This window comes from Python bivittatus, unplaced genomic scaffold (genome assembly GCF_059951505.1).
Source record: "Python bivittatus isolate LINGU-HERP-01145 unplaced genomic scaffold, Pbiv_v1 ctg000690_np1212, whole genome shotgun sequence".
NCBI classification, from domain to species: domain Eukaryota; kingdom Metazoa; phylum Chordata; class Lepidosauria; order Squamata; family Pythonidae; genus Python; species Python bivittatus.
In genome coordinates this window covers 16,059,313-16,079,019 of record NW_028277096.1, presented here as the reverse complement: position 1 = coordinate 16,079,019, position 19,707 = coordinate 16,059,313, and the positions used below count along the sequence as shown (strand labels likewise).

At 45.6% G+C, this 19,707-nt stretch overlaps 1 protein-coding gene across 1 annotated transcript in view; it reads right to left on the bottom strand.

Moving 5' to 3' along the window:
• Window positions 1-19,358, bottom strand: part of MNT (MAX network transcriptional repressor) — a 65,432-nt gene extending 46,074 nt beyond the window's left edge. The window contains exon 1 of the mRNA XM_088152300.1: window positions 19,038-19,358. Coding sequence (XP_088008426.1) covers window positions 19,038-19,107 — 70 coding nt within the window. The 5' untranslated portion in view covers window positions 19,108-19,358. The remainder of the gene's footprint in view (window positions 1-19,037) is intronic.
• Window positions 19,359-19,707: the final 349 nt, after the last annotated feature.

Here is a 19,707-nt window from a genome sequence, read left to right as displayed (position 1 = left end):
ATAGAGAGATTACAATCCTCAATTTTCAAGCAGAAATACAGCAGCATCTGCAGCGGGTGGGGGTCAAAAAAGTCAAGACGACGACCAAGGCAGTGTGACCAAGGTCCTGCCATTTGTACATGGCACATGGGCAGAGCTTCAATCACACTGTTGCCTCTGCTATCTTGACTTTTTTACCCAGCCTCTAAGGACACCGGAGTGCAAGTCTGGACAAAAGTCACACTGACATGCTAGTAGATCTCCAGATGAACTGCAATGATTCAACGAAGATTTCTCACTCCCATCTAGAAAATACAAATGAAATTTCCCCTGTGTCAGGGAGTTACGAGTACTGCTTGTCCTATTTCCAATATGCTCATTTTAGGATTTTTCCAAATTCAAGAACTTCTACACTCAGGATGTACCAACTGCAGGGATGGGCAGTGAAGATCAAATTTAAGTTGAGCTGCTTCCTCCAAGGTCAAAGCCTCATCTCCAAGCTTGAAGGGAGAAATGTGAGAAAGTCAAGAGTTCCTGCAATGCTGTCTTGGTGTCCTTTGTACCAGGGGATACAGAAAGCAACCACAGATTTTAGAAAGGATATAGCTGCTTTAAAGAGTTGCAGAGGGGGCTACAATCATGTCCCCAAATAATTCAGAGCAGCTTTTGGGAATCAAATCTGTAGACTGCCTGGTTTTATATGAGTCCATCTGCTTGGCATGCACACATCACAAAAGATCATACTGTCTTCAGAAAGAAAATGACTTATGGAGTCCTTGGTGTTCTCTGAGCTTGTTTTCTTCCAGATGTTTCATTACCCAACTAGGTAACATCTTCAGTGCTAGTAACGTCTGCAAGAAAACAACCAAGCTCAGAGAACACCAAGGACTCCACAGTTCAACCCTGAGCTGCAGATATTCTCTTCTATTGGTAGAAAATGATTTGTACTACAAGGCTCCATTTTGAACCCTAAGCTATTCAACGTGTTTATAAATGACCTGGATGAAAAGTTAGACAATATGACAATCAAATTTGCAGATGACGCAAAGACAGGAGTAGCAAACACCTGAGATAAGAGTATCAAGATTTAGGAGTATCTTGCCAAGCTGGAACAATGGGCAGGAACCAAGGAGATGAAATTCAAAAAAGACAAATGCAATGTCCTACATTTGGGTAGGAAAAATCAAAACCAAGAACATAGCATAGCGGGGTGGAATCACACTGGGCAGCAGCACACGCAGAAAGGATCTGGCTATCTTGGTGAGTCAGCAGCTGAACATGAGCCAACAGTGTGATGCAGCGACAGAATAAGCAAATGCAATCCTGGATTGCGTCAACAGAAGCACACTGTCAAGCTCAAGAGAAGACATCATTCCTGTCTCTTCTGAGTTGATCAAATCACATCTAGAACTGTGTGTCTGGTTCTAGGCACGGCATTTAGGAAGGACACGGGCAAGCTGGCGCATGTTCAGAGGAGAGCAGCTGAGCTGGTAAGTCATTGGATGAAAAAACGTGTGAGGAATGGTTGAAGGAGTTGGGCACATTCACCCTGGAAAGGAGCCGATGAAGAGAGACATGATAGCTGTTTCCCAGTATTTTAAGGTCTATCATCTAAAACTTGGAGAAGAATTGTTCAGCATTACCCCAGAAGATAGGACCCAAAACACACAACAGGTTTAGACTACAATGAAGCAGGCGACAGTTTGACATTGGGAAAATAATAATAATAATTAAAAAAATAATAATAATAGCAGCAGCAGTTCAGCAATGGAACAGGCTATCTCTGAAGATGGTGGACTCTCCTTCAGTGGAAGTGATTAACAGAGACTGGATGGCGATCTAACAGGGACGCTCTAATAGTAGCTACCTGCACAGGGCACAGGGTTGGACTAGATGATCTTCAAGATCCTTTTCAATCTTACCATTCTGTGTTTCTATGATTTAACAGGAATAAGTTAAAAAACTGGAATACCTGGAGGTGGTGCTGGTATCTACAAGCGGACACATACAATAACTTCCCATATAATACTAGTTCTGCATTCAGTTTTTACAAAACGGCAAGAAAAAGCTTATGAAAACATAATCCCTCCATCTCCCACATCAGCCTCCAGCAACCGGCATTCGAAGCTATGCTGCCTCTGGATGGGGAGGTTCCATTCTAGACCACAGTCAAGTAAAGGCTTAGCAGCTGCACAGAGCCCAAATTGCTAAATCTACTTAGTTTTAATCCAGTTTGTTTCTTATGGCTTAAACTGTTGTGCAAGGGCTTCAATTAGTGCATACTGTATCAATTCAGAAAATGAATCAATTCAGCGATAGGTTAAGGGTGTTGTGCGAATGCAACCTATGAGATTAAAACCTGTGGCCAGAGTTGTCAGGAATGGTTTTAATCCTGTCTTCTCCGAACTAGCATGTTCCAGATTAGTAAAGACTATCCTATCTCAAGAGCGTCAGGATGAAGAACAGCAATTTAAAACTAGGTTTCCTAGCATTCTCTAAAGCAGTGTTTCTCAACCTTGGCAGTTTGAAGATGTATGGACTTCAACTCCCAGAATTCCCCAGCCAGCATGCTGGCTGGGGAATTCTGGGAGTTGAATTCCATACATCTTCAAACTGCCAAGGTTGAGAAACACTGCTCTAAAGAATAATACAGCCTGTTTGATTTTACCCATCAATCTTGACTACAATTTCAGTCCAACGTCCTTGCTTTGGAGAGCAAATACCAAGTGAAAGTTATAGGAGTACCATCAAATTTCCTCAAATCAACATACAAAACAATAATATACAGTAATAAAAGGGAAGATCACAGATTTCTATCTTCCTACACTTTCTGCCCCTCCTTACAATGGCGCTGCCCAGCAAGCCACCCAACCGAATTCTGCTACTTGCCGTATGATTCTGGAGTCCTTGCCCGTACATAAGTAATCTACATTAAAAGCCACCGGGAGCCTTGTTTGCTTTTCGAAACCAGGGTTTGTGGGTTAGCGTGTTGCGTGAAGCCAGTCAATTCTCATTTCTGGAGCAAATCACGGATCAGCGAGATGTGCGAGCCCAGCCTAAAAGTCTGGCTTGTTATACATAAACCCCAAATGCCCGCTGCTTCTGAGCAATAAAACCCACCTCCCCTACCCCTTTTGAATTGCTCCGGATTTAGGGGGCAGAATCTGTCTTCCTTCCAATTCTGCAATGTGCAGCAAGAAAACAGGCATACAGAAACAGGGACAGAGCAAGAAGCAGATGAATGCTCAATTGCAGGTAGCTGCAGAAGCAAATCTCTTCTTTGCTCAAATCTTTAGGTTAACGGGAGGGGAGGGGGTGAAGCCCCTAAGCACGTGCTTCCTTGCTGCACCTTCTGGAATGCAACAGAGCCGATCAACCGGAGAGCTGCCAATTCTCCAAGTTGCCTTCTTCTCACACACAACAAACCCATCTCCTTAGCCAAGTTTTAGCCTGCAGATATGGAGCTCTTCCTCAAGGGGGGGTAGACCAACCTAACCCCCCCCCCGACACTGAGAAATTATGCAACTGTACCATAAAGAAGCTGAAAACCATTTTGACAAAGTTCATCCCCGAGCCCAGCTTTCTGTAACCTTTCCCGCTAGACATGATGCAAATCTGCATGTCCTGTCTGGCCTTGTTTATTTAAAATCCAAGACAAGACCAGGAGCCAAATAGGATAAAAGGGGGCTGCAGCCAGATCACTTCCCCACCTTTCCCTGCAACAGACTCTGCTGAGTTATCTCCACTGACCTCTGAAGTTTAACCTCTAAAAAATATCTGAGGTTAACCTGCTTCAGCACTTTTGAAGGCTAGAAAGTTTCCTTCTTTAATCAAGGCTAAGATTTTGAGCATAAGCAAAGTCAGGTTAGGGAAACCACAATTTCTCCCAACACCAACATCCAGACCAATTGAATTTGGGGACCTTCTGAGCAGAAATCAAATTAGAAATGGCAAAAGGCAATCTTTGGGATGGTGGCAAAGGAAGGGAAGTGACTGTTCTATCTTACGCTTCACATTAAACCACAGTTTGTTGACTCAGCTACATTGTTCAGTCTCACATTTTGAGTAAAACCATAAACCAGAAGTCAGAATGGCTGGATGTTCACACCATACCCCTAGTTACACAACACGCCAAGCCCTACCCAAATAACCCACAGAATGCCTTAGTGTGATGCCTGAAGTTAGTCATGCCCTTAAGGAAAGCAAGTTGGTTAGAAAGGGAGTGGGGCATGGCTGGTCAAAATCTTGCATTCGCAATAGAATTCTTCTTTTACTGCACCAGAACTGACCCCCGGATGGATGACTGAAACGAAGAGGAAGAAAAGGGCATGCTTGACCCCTGTTCCTACCCTGGCCGCTGCCAGGGTGCCAAGTCTGATGACTTGGCCACAAGGGAACCCAACTCAAAAGATGCTCCCCTCCCCAGCATTCAAAAGTAGACCTTTGTATTTTGTCTAAAAGCCAACCAGTAACCATCGCATTCAGCAAGGATGGCCCAAAGCAACCCTGGTGAGAACCCCTTTTGGGATGAGTGTCTAATTCACGCTTGCTCCAACCAGAGGAAGGAACTGCTGAAAGACCGTGTGGTACCTCTGCTCTATCAGTCTGCCGTTCTTCCAAAGAAGACAGGGAAGCATTCGTGTGCACAACATCCTATAAAGCAAGATAGACTGCAAGAAGCTGAAAAGCGCTGGCCAGAGGTGAAGGAACCCCTTTTCCAGGAAAGCCCCAGGTGCATTGAAGCACATCACCTTTTGCCCCTTCTGCATCTCTGGAGACTTTCCTTGATGCCAAGCATCTCATAGCCTCCAGGAATGACTCATACCTTCTCCTGCCTGGCAGGGTGGAAATCTACCAGCCTATGACAGATAGGCAGCCCCAGTTGAAAATTTCACTAGGGAGTCACCTGTCAGAGGAGAATGTCCTTCCCACTTCCTGTGGGAAACTGAACTCACCTGGGTTCCTAGGGGGCCGAGAGAGGCGTTTCCCTGTCTTGAAGCAAAAGACATCACTAAATGACGCAGGATAGCCTGTTCAACAGGTTACTGTTGACTTACTCAAGGTAACCTCCTCCCTTCCAGCTGCCCAAACAACTTCCCAGACCCAAAACAAAGACACCAGAGAAGCCTGCAGAGAGGGAATTCAGAGGCAGCACAGTGCAGTGCTTAAAGATGCCAGGGAGACTGAGACTCCAATCTGCCTTCTGCCATAAAGACTTGCGTTCGATCAGGTCAAAGCCAGGGTGTTGCATTATGTGAATCTGCTAACCCCATCAACGCAGACTTGAGAAAGAAGAGATGCAATGCAAAACTGCACCTGTTTTTGCATCAATTCTCAGTCTGCCATGATGTACAAACCTGTAAACCAATCACGCCATGGAGCAATGTCTAAGCCCTGCCCAGTAAAAATTCCAAGAGACAGAGCGCAGAGCAGCTCAAAACAGAAGGTAGACCAATGTGTGACTCACTGCCGAAGCCTGGCAATTGTGCAACATGCTTCCCAAACCCTGATTGGTTGTAGTGCACAAGCCACACCCACTGCTACATTCCTGACCAATGGGGAAAGAGCCACAGATGCAATGAAGCCTTGCCAGTAATTCTTCTGGTACAAGGTTCACAGAATAATGGACAGAACTGGAGGAAGTGGTGGGGATTTATAGTATTCTCCAAAATGATGGCCTCTGACTTGTATTCTGCTACTTTTAGCCATAATAAACCATGACTGTCTAGCAGATAGCAGAATTAAGTGAATTGTCTGAACAGAGCCATTGAGTGCTTTGGGACCACCCAACGTTCTTCAAACTATTCATTCAACTTGCCTTTTTCTCAGCATTCAATTTTGTGTTTGGATGCAATCATCAGGCTAAGGCAGTTTGCTTAATCATGGTTTATGGACTAAACTGCAGCTAGCTGTGTACACATTATATGCTAAGCCATAAATCATGATTTACAATGCTAGGTTCACCAAATGAATGTCATAACCCAAATCCACATAACAGTTTAGTGTGTTGGGTGAACAAGACGTAAAACGTGACCCATTTCAAGTATCTGACAGCCTCTTCAATCACAGCTAGGGTCCGATGCTACTAGACAGCATAAATCTAGGTTTGCAAATTCTCATTGCAAAACCAAGTTTTCAATCACGGTTGGCCAGCAAGGCCACAGTTTGTCCATCTCCCTTCTCGCTCCCCTTCATGAGCATAGCCAAGGCCAACATTCAGTGTCACAAAGTGGCCTACCAGATGCATCTAAGAAGTCCACAAACTGGAGACTAAGGGAAACCTCATTTCCCACCGTAGGCATCAAATATGTAGGGTGGAGGGACCCCATACTTGAAGTAGCATCCAACTCATCCACAAGCCACCGATAGACCTGTCCTTTAGCAATTGGTTTGGTCATTGCTTTCAAAGCCAGTTAAACTAGCGTGGCAACCAACACTACATATTCCAAAGGTCGATTATACACTGCATGTAGAAATATTTCCTCTTAACACTTTTAAAAAACCTTCTGCTAGTCAGTTGCACTGGGCAGCCTCTAGTTCCAGTCTGAAGGGAGATGTCACCCTTTCTATACCAGGCATAAACCTCAACTGTATCTTCTTAGGAGCATTTTTTCCTCTAAGAGAAACAGCTCCCTGTCCAACTGTTGCATCCTGTCCTCATATGGATGGTATTCAAGCCCCCTGATCAACCTGCTTGCCCTCTGTCCAGCTCCACCATATCCTCCTTGAGATGTGGTGATCAGAACCACCTCCAGCATTCAAAATGTGGCTGCACCATAGACTGGGATTGGGGCATTATAACAGCAACTGATTTATCATCAAAAGCTAACAGCACGAAGACACATATCGTACCGTTGCAAGTTTGAACCATAACATCTCTGAATATAACTGGGATTGGGAGAGATGATAATGAGATTTTATCCTGCCTCATTCATTCATTCATTCATTCATTCATTCATTCATTCATTCATTCATTCATTCATTCATTCATTCATTCTCACACACACACACACACACACACGTATGTATGTATGTCAAGTCAAGGCGGTGATCATACCTAATCCTCCTGCCTCCTATTTTCCCCACAACCCTGTAAGGTGGGTTAGGCTGAGTGGGAATGACTGACCCAAAGTCACCTAGCCAATTTTCATGCGGAAGGCAGGCATGCATGCAGGCAGGCTTCTTTGAAAAGCCTGGGAGCCCCTTTCAAGGAGGAAAATACTAAGCCAGATGAACAAATCATTTACATAAAGCAATTCCTTGCACTGGCAGTGTTTTCCAAAATGAACATAAAATGCAAGTTCAGAAAAAGATCGAATGAATCATCCGTTTTCAACCCACAGATATTTGGGAACTCCCAGTGCTCACAACTGGCTCCTTCATTTACTACGACTATACTAGTCATCCCTTAACTGTCCCTAAACTGCTCGTTTTGGGGTTAAAAATCAGGTCATGCCCAGCTGGGGCAAATTAAGGTTTGGCTTAACTGGAAAAAAGATACAAAAAAAGACGCAAGGATCAGAGACTGGCACGTTGGTAATGGAGCAGAATTTAGCTCATTCAGCCACAGATCCACTGACCATCAGTCTTTCAATTCCCTTATCTGTAAAATGGGAACAGTGACCTACATCGCTGTTTTTTAACAACAGAGTGAATTCTGGAAGGAGGAGGTTCTTTAAGGGAGGACTTCACATGGCACGCCAAACCCAGGTTCACTGCACTCAGCTGCTACAGGTGTGCAACATGCTGTGCCCAAATAAGTAAGTTATTAGGGGAATGATTTATTTAGTTGTTGAATTTACACGACTGCCCACTCACCAGTTGACTCTGGGCAGCTAACCATGTTTAAAAATATCATATGCAAAGCAGAACAATAAAAGAATAAAACACACTCTGCCACAGAGAGGGATTTCTCTGCTCAGGAACACAACAACTTATCTTGAGAGCTTTAGGGATGCGGAATGTGAACACCGCTGGTCTCATTTTACAGACTGGGGAAACGAAGACTAACATACAAGGCCACGCATTGGCCAGATTGACACATTATGCTGAACTGTAATGAGACTGGTTTGACTTGGGAGCAGAGTGATGCGTGAACTCTGCCATCATGGATTGCAAAACGTGGCTTATGACTAGTGCGTTACATGACGGCTTAAAGTGTGGTATAGAAAAAGGTGCGGAACCTTGCTCATCTTGGGCCTTCTACTTGCCTTGTTTCCCATTGAAAGGAAGGTAATCATTTGACTGAGGCATTTGACTGAGATCCCTCCCGCCTTGAAGGGCTCTCACTGGGAAGTGGGACACCAGGGGATGGCAAGGATGCAGAGGTCAAAAGACACCCCTGAAAAGCTACACGGGTCCTGTTGTTTTTGTCTGAACAGGCAAATCACCTCCATTAAACCCATGCAGGTAGGTCTAGCCCCAAAACTGATGGGAGGGTGCCAGGTTGTGCTCAGATTAGATGGCTGTTAATTCCACCATCCCCAGAAAACAAGATTGTCAGGGTTGTAATCTGAGGCTGCCAGATTAGGCAAACTGAACTAGACACTTGGTTGAACAATTTCAGCAAAAAGGTCTTCACCAAGAGAGCCACGATAACAGTCGGGAGGGAGGGAGGGGTGGGGCCACAGCCCCACGCCCCACCCGTGGAAACTACTTCTGGGCACTCTATTGAGCCTCTTGGTGGGGAGGGGCACCAACAGCCAAGACCTCTTGGCTGTGGAACCCACTGTAGGCGTCCAGCATCTTTGTGAAGTCATTCAACCGCAACACGGAAGGTCACAGCACGGCCCATGTCCTCGGATGGCAAAACGCTCTTTCCTATCGAGAGACCGCTGCTTTCCTGCCGCGTCTGCTGGAATAGAAAGATGCAAGGAAGGGAGCACAACGCTTCACAAGTCTGGAATCGCACATACACCAAACCACTGTGGTGGGCTGCGTTTTGCCTTAAAGCAGCCTGTGAAAACAGACCCTGGATCATTAGCAAAACACGAACAACACTGGCAGCGCAATGTCGCTATGTAGAAAGCCCCCGCCAGTGTTCCCCAGGTTATGATGTTCTCTTCCACCCTCCCCTATAAATGCTTGAGTTCATACAATGCCTTATGCTAGTTTGTTTTAATCATGGTTTCTTGAACAAGCAGGAGTGGTTCGGTTCACACGATGCATTAAACCAAATGTGGTTTATTTGTGGCTATCATGGGGCGAACTCAACTGCTTGCATTTGTAAACCATGGTTCATATTTCAGTGTATAGCACAACCCAGCCAATGTAGTCTGGAGGCTGATTCTTTGTTCTTCCTATGACTTGCATTTGGATGGCACACCAATGTAACCCAGCGGGCACAGCAAACCTGCCTATCCTTCTTTGAGGTTCACCTTGTGCTACAACCTCCATATACTGTTTAATAGAGGGCACGCACATATGGAGATGGCGGCCATGGTTGACTTTTTTTAGGGGAGAGACAAGAGGCGGGATTCACAGGCTAAGCCATAATGAAGTCTATTTATTCCTCTACAAAGCCACCAAACTATGGTTACTCAGGCTAAACATCGACAAGAACCACTGCAAATCCAAAAGATTCTTCTGAGTGACAACTGCCTGTCAGACACCCATGTCGTCACTGGGGGATTTTAATCCCCTTCCTTTTCTTTGTGTGACTCATTCTTGAGGCAGGACTTTCATGCAGCCACCTGCTCTCCATGTTCCCTGCCAGTTGCATCTCCCTCTGCCCACTTAAGGTATGAAGGATCCTCCCGCATCCCCCCACAGGGGCCCAGTAGAAACCATGACGACATCCTGCTCACGATGACATCACCAGGCAACTGGTGCAAACCACACAACTCACCTGGCGCACACGGCAGCATCACGATGCGTGTGACATCACTTGCCTTCCCCATGCTGCCATCCTTGGGTGAGCGCGTCCCTGCCACTTAGGAAAGCACAGAAGCCTTTTGCTCGTTTCTCTGCACATCTCTCTAATTGCATGCATAGAAAGTTTAATCACAATTATGCATGGCAAGCAGGTTTTCAATGGGCAAAGCTACAAGCTATCCTTAAATCAAGAAGGGGGGGGGGACGACACACTGCCTACACCCTTGAATGACACAGAATTAAATACTGAGATGTTCATGAGTTTCCCTTTTGTCCCAGTAAGACCCAAGAGTGTATTTGTGCACGTGCTGTATGTCAGCAACATGGACAATGCTTATCTTTTACAAGTTATACATACCTGTCTATGCAACCTATTAACTGCCAGTCCCCTCTCCAGCCCCACTTGTAAATATCCCAACAGTTCTCACTCCTTGGTGCTGGTGCCACTAATATTGTCTTTTGCACCACTGTTCAATACTATGACAAGCCAACTGATAGATCTTAGTGATGACTCAGAGCCTAGAACCAAGCTGGTTTCCACAGCTGACCTTGGAAGGCCAGAATTCAGGATATGTTCTCATTCTGTTTGGAGGCACAACATTGGCCAAATCTCGGTCCAAGTGCAGAATCAACCCTTAAGCAAGATGTCCGGACATTTCAAGAGATGACATGAGGAATCCCATTGTGATGAGATCTTGCAAACCTCTCCAGGTGTAGGATCTGTTCTCCCTAAGAGAAGCACCATGGTTGAACCAGACAATTGTGGTCCTGGTGCTCTCGGTGTCCTGCCGATATGGAGAATGTGTGTTCTGTGCCCATGCTAATTGTCATGTGGCCCTGAACAACCCTTGAGCTGAATCCACTCTCATTCTTTACACAGGCTTTGACAGTAATATTGTCTGTGCACCCAAGTAAGTGTGGCCCTCTCAACTGTTGTGAAAGTGTCTTTAGAGCAGAGAGGTGGGCTTTCCAGAGAAGGAAATTGACTTCAGTAGTATATTAACTCCAAATCCATAGTTGCACAAGTATTTGATCTACCTTACTTAGGGGAGTGAGAACAGCCATGAAATCCCTGCTTTTCAATATTTTAGAACCACCATTAGAAAAACAAACATTATATAACTTTGAAACTGCCAAACCTGCCCAAAGTGAAATATCTTCCAGCCCACATCTCTGCTTCAGAGCCAGCTGTACTGCCTTCAATTCCCATTCGCAGGCAAAGTTGGATCACGATCCCTGCACTGACCTGTTTGGAAGTGGGCTCCACACAACATTAGGCTGACGCCAGTGGTTACCTCATCCCTCAGCAGCTTCCAGTGGCATTCCCAATGCCAGATGTCATGATGGGTCTACCTTGCTTGACACTGTCATGCACCAGTGAGATCAGCTGGCAATGAAGCGAAGATGACAAGTCCATTATACATTATAGTCTTGCCAGTGTCATGAAGGTCAGCTTCACAGCCCTATAAAGTCTGAAGACATTTTCCCCAATGTTGAAGGTGATTCCCAGGTGTAGGATCTGCTCTTGGCAATGCTGAGCATAAAATCATACTCCTGAAGGCATCAAAGTTGAGGTGCTCACTGCTTTCTTCACAGAGGATGCTCTGAGAAGCAGATTATCCACATAAGCATAAATGTGGACACTTTGAGTCCTCATGTATCCCACAAAGGCCAACCATTGCTCTGGTAAATACTCTGGATGCTAAGACCAGTCCAAAGAGGAGGTCTTTGTAACAGAACTGGTTCTTCCTATATACCAATCTAAGGAACCTCCAACTGGAAGGCTTGACTTGGATTAAGTAGGCCTCCAACAGTCCACCAAAGCTAGGAAACTGCATGGTATGATAGCTTCTGCTGTTGACTTTAATGTCTCCGTCAAGGTTCAATGCCTGATGTATTTGTCCAGCAGTCTGAAATTCCAGCTCCCATTTTTCTTCAGCACGATAAAAGAGAATGGAAAACAGCTGAAGAAAGTCTCTTACACAGAAAGGAATTCTATTGCACAACATCCAGTAAATGACGTATTACTTCCTGTATCTTGAGTTGCTTCTCTTTGTTTCTGGAGATGGTAGATAGCATAAAACTTGTCCCTTGGTTTACTTGTGATTTCCAGAACATATCCTTGCTGAACCCTCTCCAATACTCATCTGTCCTTGCATGTGAGCTCCCAAATGTGCTAAACATTTTGAAGTTGTCCACCAACCTGGGAGATGGTAGGGCAATATGAGAGGCATTTTCTTTGGTTCCTGCCTCCACTGCCTTGCCATTTGGGGGCATATTTGTGTTGCTGGGCCTGAGAACCCCAGAGGATGTTTCCCTGTCTGTTTCTTGACCCAAAACATGTAAGAGTGTAATCTAGGGACTAAAAGGATGAAGACACTCTTCTCTTTCTCTTGGGACAATTTATTTATAAATCAGGAATGCCAGCAGCTTGATGATAGGCATAGCAAACCTTCCATGATCTTGAATAGAAGATACAGCATGTTTGTCAATGTGGAGCACACCCTAACTTTATCCAGTTCCACCCAATTTTTCTTGATTATCCCTTTGAAGAAGTTCAGAAATGGCATTCTTAGGGCTGGCATGCAACCTGAACACTTTGCCAACATCTTGAGATCTTTGAAGCAGTGACAATGAAGTTGCTGGGACCTAGACCCAGGTTGATCACTTTACTATTTCATGAAATATCACTGGGAATAAGCATTAAACAAACTGTAATGAGATGATGCAAACTCTATGAAGGCATCATCTAAAAGCTGGCCTTCTTCCCAATCCAAACCTCATGAGCATTAACTAGTAACTCTTTCCTCCTAGAACAGTGTTTCTCAACCTTGTCAACTTTAAGATGTGTGGACTTCAACGCCCAGCCAGCTAGGAAATTCTGGGAGTTGAAGTCCACACATCTTAAAGTTGACAAGACTGAGAAACACTGTCCTAGAGAATACCTCCTTAACACTTAGGAAGCTAATGGCTGAGGATCCTGAGCTTGAGGTGCACTTTCACCCCCATTCTATGTCTCTGATCCTGCCAGGGCAGGTTTACACCTGTTTTTTGTGTCTCTTGTCTTCAGAGTCTTTTGGGGATCTCATTCTTTTTTCTCCTTTTCTGCATGGCAATGAAGAGGATCATGAGTAGGATTCACTTGACAATTTTGACTGCTCCACTCTTCCCACCTGCTCTGGAATACAGGTAGTCCCTGGTTTAAGAACACCCGGGTTACAGACAATCTATAGTTAAGAATGGAGCCTATTGTAGCAAAATTTCAGTTAAATACACAATGGTTCGAGTTCATTACACAATACTACTTATACAGTATTATATGATAATACTGTTCCAGCTTACGTACAAATTCAACTTAAAGACAGATCTTGGGAAATGAACTCATTCTGAAACTGGGGACTACCTGTAATCCCCTGTTTCACACGATCTGATTTAATACTTTATTGTGTAAAACAGATCTAGAGACTGTCTTGGGGCGGAGGGGTGCAGGCTGCAGCCCCATGTTCTGTATGGAGAGATGGGAACAATGAGGGGGGCTGTTTCTTCTCAGGATTTTGAGCAACCATGCTGGGCCTTGCTAGGATGGCTCAGAATCTCCCCTGCTCTATCAGTCTCACCTTCTTGACTTAAGGACACATCTGGGGCTCCTTGATTCCTCAACCGCCTTTCTAGAGATGGACGAGAAATCTGGTCATGTACCGTCTCCCAACCTGGAAAGCTTGAGTGATGCTGTGTTGCCTTTCATGGCCTCTGCAATGATCACAGCAGTTGGAGAGTCACTACGACTGTCACCACCTGGTGCTCGTCCAGCTGCTGAAAGAACATTGTTGGTGGTGCTGCTGGCAAGTAAAAATGTGCCTGCAGGTGACCTAAGAACTGAGTTTGTTTCTTATAGGAATGCCCAGAGCAGTGTTTCTCAACGTTGGCAGCTTTGCTGGCTGGGGAATTCTGGGAGTTGAAATGCGCCCATCTGAAAGCTGCCAACGTTGAGAAACCCTAGCCCAGAGGAACAGAAGACAGGCCCAGATTGATAATTTCCCCACCCAAAACCCAATGAGTAATGAGGAGCAGGACTCTCACTTTTCTGACTGTAGCTGCTTATGCCTTGTTTATTTAATAAACCATGATTAAACAAACCATGACTTACTGCCATGTATTAATGACTTAGAACAATATATTAACCAGGTCAAAGACATACTTCCTCTGAGCAAAACACTTAATGATCCCAGTTAACAGCCCAGACCTATTAACCCTATAAGGGTAGTTACCATACTTCCCTTCAGATGTTCTGGACTGCAGTTTCTGCCACAGCCCACTATTGGCTATGTCAGCTAATGCAGATAGAAACCAGAATCCAAAACATCTAGGAGGCACAAGAGTTCTGACTTCCAACTTTTTAAGACTTGAGGCTGTTCTGTCTTAATTAACCTAGAAAAGCTATTTCTGCATTTAATCAACTTCTTGTCATCTGGTTTTCCACCATAAAAGTTGGGGTCACAATCAACATCCTCCTTCCCCAGGTGGGCAAAAAAAATAGCAACAAAATGAAAGGGGTGGTAATCAAAGTGATAAAGAGCTGGTTGGGGATAAAGAGCTGGTTGGAGGAGTTTACAGGTGCCATCTCAGAGCTCCTTCCAGGGATCACTGAGAAATCATGGAAGATGGGTACAATGCCGGGGGATAGGAGAAGGGCAAATCTTCTTCCTATCTTCAAAGGGGGGTGGGGGAGAGGACTTAAGTAGGTACAGATGGTCACCTTGACATCAGTGCCAGGTAAAAACTCTGCAATGAAGTATTAAGCAGTCCATTTGTGACCTTTTAGAAAAGAAAGCACTGCCTGGCAGGACCCAGTATGAGTTTATGAAAAATCATGCCAAACAAGCCAGATATCCTTATTTTGATAGAGTGACCAGTTCAGTTGATTACAGAAATGCAGTAGACACAGAGTACCTTGACTTTAGTAAAGCATCAGAAAGTCTCTCGAAAAATCCTAGTAGAAAATGTGGTAAAATATGGACTAATTTATGCTACCAGTAGATAGAGATACAGCTTGTTGGACAATCAAAGCCAAATAATGCATTTTTCTCATCAAGCTGGAAGTGCTGAGTGGAACTCTGGTAAAACCCAGCAAAATGACTTTCAGTAGAGACAAATGTAAAATCCTACATTTGGATAAGAAAGATCAAAGGCATACGTGTAGCATGTGGGGGCCATACTATGCAGCAGCACATGCAAAAATTAGTAAATTCTGGAAGATCACCAGCTGAACAGGAACCAAGAGTGTGATGTGTCAAAGAAAAAAAAGCAAATGTATGTCTATCCTGTATCAACAAAAGTACAGTGTTAAGACCAAGACCAAGAAAAGTTGTTATTCTTCTCAATTCTGTGCTGGTCAGAGAGATCTGACCAAGATAAAGGAAAAAAATTATGAGGAACAATTACTGGGTACACTTAGCCTAGAGGAGAAATAAACTGTGGGGAAACACAAGCTGTTGTGAAGTATCTGAAAGGCTATCATATAGAAGACAAGGTAGAATTGTTCGCTGTTATTTCAGAAGACAAGACACAATGGGCTTAAGTTAGAAGAAAACAATTTCAGTTGGACATCAGAAACAAATCATGAGAATTGTTCAACAATGGAACAGATGCCTCAGGAGATGGCAGACTCGCCTGCAGGTGCCTGAAGAGCTAGATGTTCATTTATCGGAGATGCTGCAGTAGTGGATTCTTGCTCTGGGTTGAACTAGAAGATCTCCAAGATCCCCTCTTAAGCTACACGATTATATGAAGCACGGCCTAAGAAAGCTGAAGAATAGATACAGGGTCCCGGAGACCCATGAAGAAAACTTGATGACCATGGGTGTCTCTAACTTGAAGAAGTGATGGTTGACATGCCATACAAGAATCATCATGTCTACTGTAGATGAGCTGTCTGTTGCTCTAGAGCAATGTTTCCCAATCCTAGCAACTTTTAATATGTGTGGACTTCAACTCCCAGAATTCCCCAGCCAGAATGCCAAGGTTGAAAAACAATGCTCTAGAGAACAGGACTTGAACCAATAAGCTGTATGCCAAGAAAATGATTCCTTGCAAATCAAATCTTATGACGAACTTATGGACAGTAGAAACTCTGGATGGGGGTGGACAGATGACTTTTAAAGGTGGAAGATTCTACTTTGTTAACCATTTTCCCATACCAGTGATGGGTTAGGTTAGATGGTCTTTGAGGTTCCTTGCTCTAGGTCCAAACCAAGCAACCTTCATTCCAGCTTAAGAGTAACACGTGAACTCAGTGTTCTGCCTGCAGGCAAGTCCACCAGCCAGATGAAAAGTAATGAAGCTCCCTCCTGCTGTTTTCCCCTTGCACCTGGTTCTCTAGATTATATTATTTCTGAACACAGACCATTGACTTAACCATACAGTTAGTCACTAGACCAATTTTCAGTAAATCTGTCCTCATGCCAACCAATCCAAACCATTATTGCTCCTTTATCTTTAGCTGCAACACAGACATCGCTTTTTATTCCTCCTGAGATGTGGATTTAAAATGGGGTATAAACATCATATGACATATATGGTGTCACTGCTTTGATATTCCCTGTACATGTTGTGCTCTCATTAGGAATGCTTGCTATTATATAAAGGGAAAACCAGAAAGTTATTAGCATTAAGGTGCAGGGCAAATTCAGTTTAAATATTAAGCTTTCCTCAGAAGTAAACAGAGGCACAGCAGGATGAGATAGTGGAATCTTGTTCTTCAACCATTTCCACAATCCAGTGTCGTTGCAGAGAAGTAGCTTGTTATGCTACCAACCAGGTTTACATTTTCTTTAAACGTTAAAATACAAGCAAAGGAGGAGGAAAAGAAACCAAGATGGCAATGTCAAGAGGGGATGTGATATTAAGAATGAACAGATTGCAGTAAAAGGCATTTTTAAAAGGCACGTGCCTTTTTAAAATTGTCAAATATCCAAAGGGTACCTTATTACATCAGATGTCGATCTGCCTGCACGGGTGCAGCGATCTGTACTATGAGCCAGAAAACAAATAAATGAAGGATTTAAAAAAAAATGCAAAGAAAGGGAGGGGGAGCCACACTGTAGCATTATGTCGTAATTCTTATCAGCTCTTCTCTGCCTTTTTATTCGCGATTCCCCCAGACAAGGGAAGGCACCTTCCTCTCCCCACCTCGCGGAGGCACACGCAAGCGCGCGCACTCGCACGCCTTTCCAGGCACGAAAATCTCTCGCAGGCGGCCAGGCCGAAGCAACCGCCCCAGAGGGATGTGTCCCCAGCGCACGTGGTCGGGGGCAGGGCCTCGACACGTCATCCGCTCCCCTTCAGCCAATGGGACGCGTCTGGAACGCAGAGCAAACACGCAACGTTCCAAAACTGGGGGAAGAAGGGGGAGGAAAAAAGGGGGGGAGGAGACACAGGCGACGCCAACGTTCCATTGTGCCCTTAGATCCCGACCACGCGCTACCGCATCTCTCCATCAAACCCCTCCCACTTTTTATTTTTACTTCCACCACCACCACCAGCTCTCCCCCCAAAACACCACACGGGCACTAGCGAGCGATCCTTGGAGCTCTCCAACAGTAGTACATTTCTCATAAAGGCGTCTCACTAGACAGGCGCGGGGGGGGGAGAGGCGGAACAAGTTAAGTATTATCATATGATTTCCCTCCCCCAATGTCATTTTCATTATGCAAATAAAGGAAAGGGGAGGAAAAAAAAAAGCAACTGCCTTGCCGCCACCGCCCTGGAAAGCGCCAAACGGGAGAGGAAGGCATGTCCCCACATAAGGAAATCTAGCAGAATCCAGCGGGGAGTTCGGGGGCTGGAGAAGACATCCATCACCCCACCGAAGGGAAAGCTGGGGAGCGGGGGGGTCTTCCACGCTCAAGAGCTCGTTTTTTTATCCGGGCTTGCAGGGAGGTTGATCCCCCCCCCCGCTTTTGGCGCATAACTACATGACATCTTAACTCACCCCGCCTCTTTTAGGCTGCCACGCGTTTGACTTGCACGAAACGTCTGATTAAAAGTTGCGGGGGGTGGGTGGAAGGAAAGGGATGGAGGGGGGCAGAAAAGGCAGTTTTCGGACGTGGAGAAGAAACCGGGCGCTGCCAGGCGGGCGAAGACCGCTTGGAACGCCTTCGTAATGAATTGGGGTTAATTTTAGCTTGGGGGCTGCTTTAGGTTAGCGATTAGATGGCCCAAAGCGTTATTTTTTTCCCCTCTCCGTCTCATATTGCAAAGCGGGAAAAGATCTTTTTTTTTTAAGGGAGTCGCGAGAGCTGCAAGGAAGGAACCAAGCCGCTACTCTGCAGGAAACGAAATTATTTTTTTTTACTTTCCGGCTAGCGTGTGTCAGCAAATCTTAACAGCCAAAGCAGAATCCGAAACAGGCTCCGTTCGGGGGCCATGATCCTAGAAGACCGTGCTGTGCCGGGAATAAACCCCGATTAACTCATCGGGGCTTACTCCCGAGTAGACGTGCAGACAATGGCGAGGTTCACCCCGTCGCCCCTTGTGTAATCTCCCCCTCAAAGCCCCCGTCTTTCTACTCCCTCCGCCCAAATGTTGATTAAAAAAAATATCCCGGACGGGGAATTGGGGGTAGGACAGGGCAGAAACTTCCAAATAGGAAACTGACGACAAATCAGGTGACTTCTCTTTCATTGCAACATCTCAGCTGAGAAACAGCCAAAACACGCTTACAAATCAAAATGAATAAATCGCCCGACTCCCCCCTGCTCTCCAACCCGCCCAAAACAGCACGATCCATCCTGCATTTTACACGGGAGCAAGTTCTGGCAAAGGCAATGGGGCGTCGTGCAAAAGAAAAGGGGGGGGGGGGAAACACCCAAAGTGCACCCGGGTCGCAATCCGTAGACGCGCTTGCACGGGGACTTCCAAATCCCGCTGAATTCACGAGGGTTTGCTTCCCACGTTGGGGTTCTGCTTATTTCCACAAGGATGCCCGAGATTGCCCTGCAAAGTTTGTTTGCTCTTCGCAGCAACGCCGTTCAGAAAACGGAGGGGGCGACCCATGTCACCCCGGCGCGCAATTCTTTTTTTTTTCCCCCTTTTCTTTTTTTAAGTCGCTTTCCATCGCTTAATTCTGATTCTGCACGCTCTTCGCCCCGGGTCCCTCTCCCACCGCCGCTGCCCCCCTCGCTTACCACGTGTTTTCTGTTGCTGCGCTTGCCATTCCAGAAATCTGGCCGCTTCTAACAAGGTCTCAATGCTCATTTCTTGAGGCTGCGTCTCCGTTAAGGATCCAAAGTCTTGGGAGACTTTAAAGCCCCCCCAAAAAAAATTTTGAGGGGAAAAAAAAAAACCTTCGCTTCCCCGCCCCCTCCGCGGGATCTCGGAGGGCTGGTCGGTCCACCCCCCGCAAAAAATAAATAGAAAACCGCAACGCCGGCCAAACGATCGCCCACCACCCCGAGCTTCTACGAAGCTTCCAGACGAGAAAAAGGCTTTGTAACAAGATGGCGAAGTGTAACAGAAACACAACAAGAAAAAAAGGGACTGACACTGCCCTCAGCTACTATACTCAGAGTTACGCCCAAAACCCGGCCTGGAGTCTTGCGTTGGACGGGGCAGGAGCGATTCTCACGCGTTTGGGGCGGGGGCGGGGGAGGAGTGGAGTTTCCCTTTCCAGTAAAGTGGCTGAGAAGTTTTCCTGGGCGGGACCCTTTCGCGGTGCACGTGGACGCGAGCATGTTAGCGCCTTTCCCTGTCAATTAGAAACAGCAACAAATCCTCGCAAGTGAGCGGCGAGGGACGCCGGGTCAAGTCCGTTGGGGAGTTCCAATGCTCCTCTGCATAGCTAGGTCCTTCCTCCCC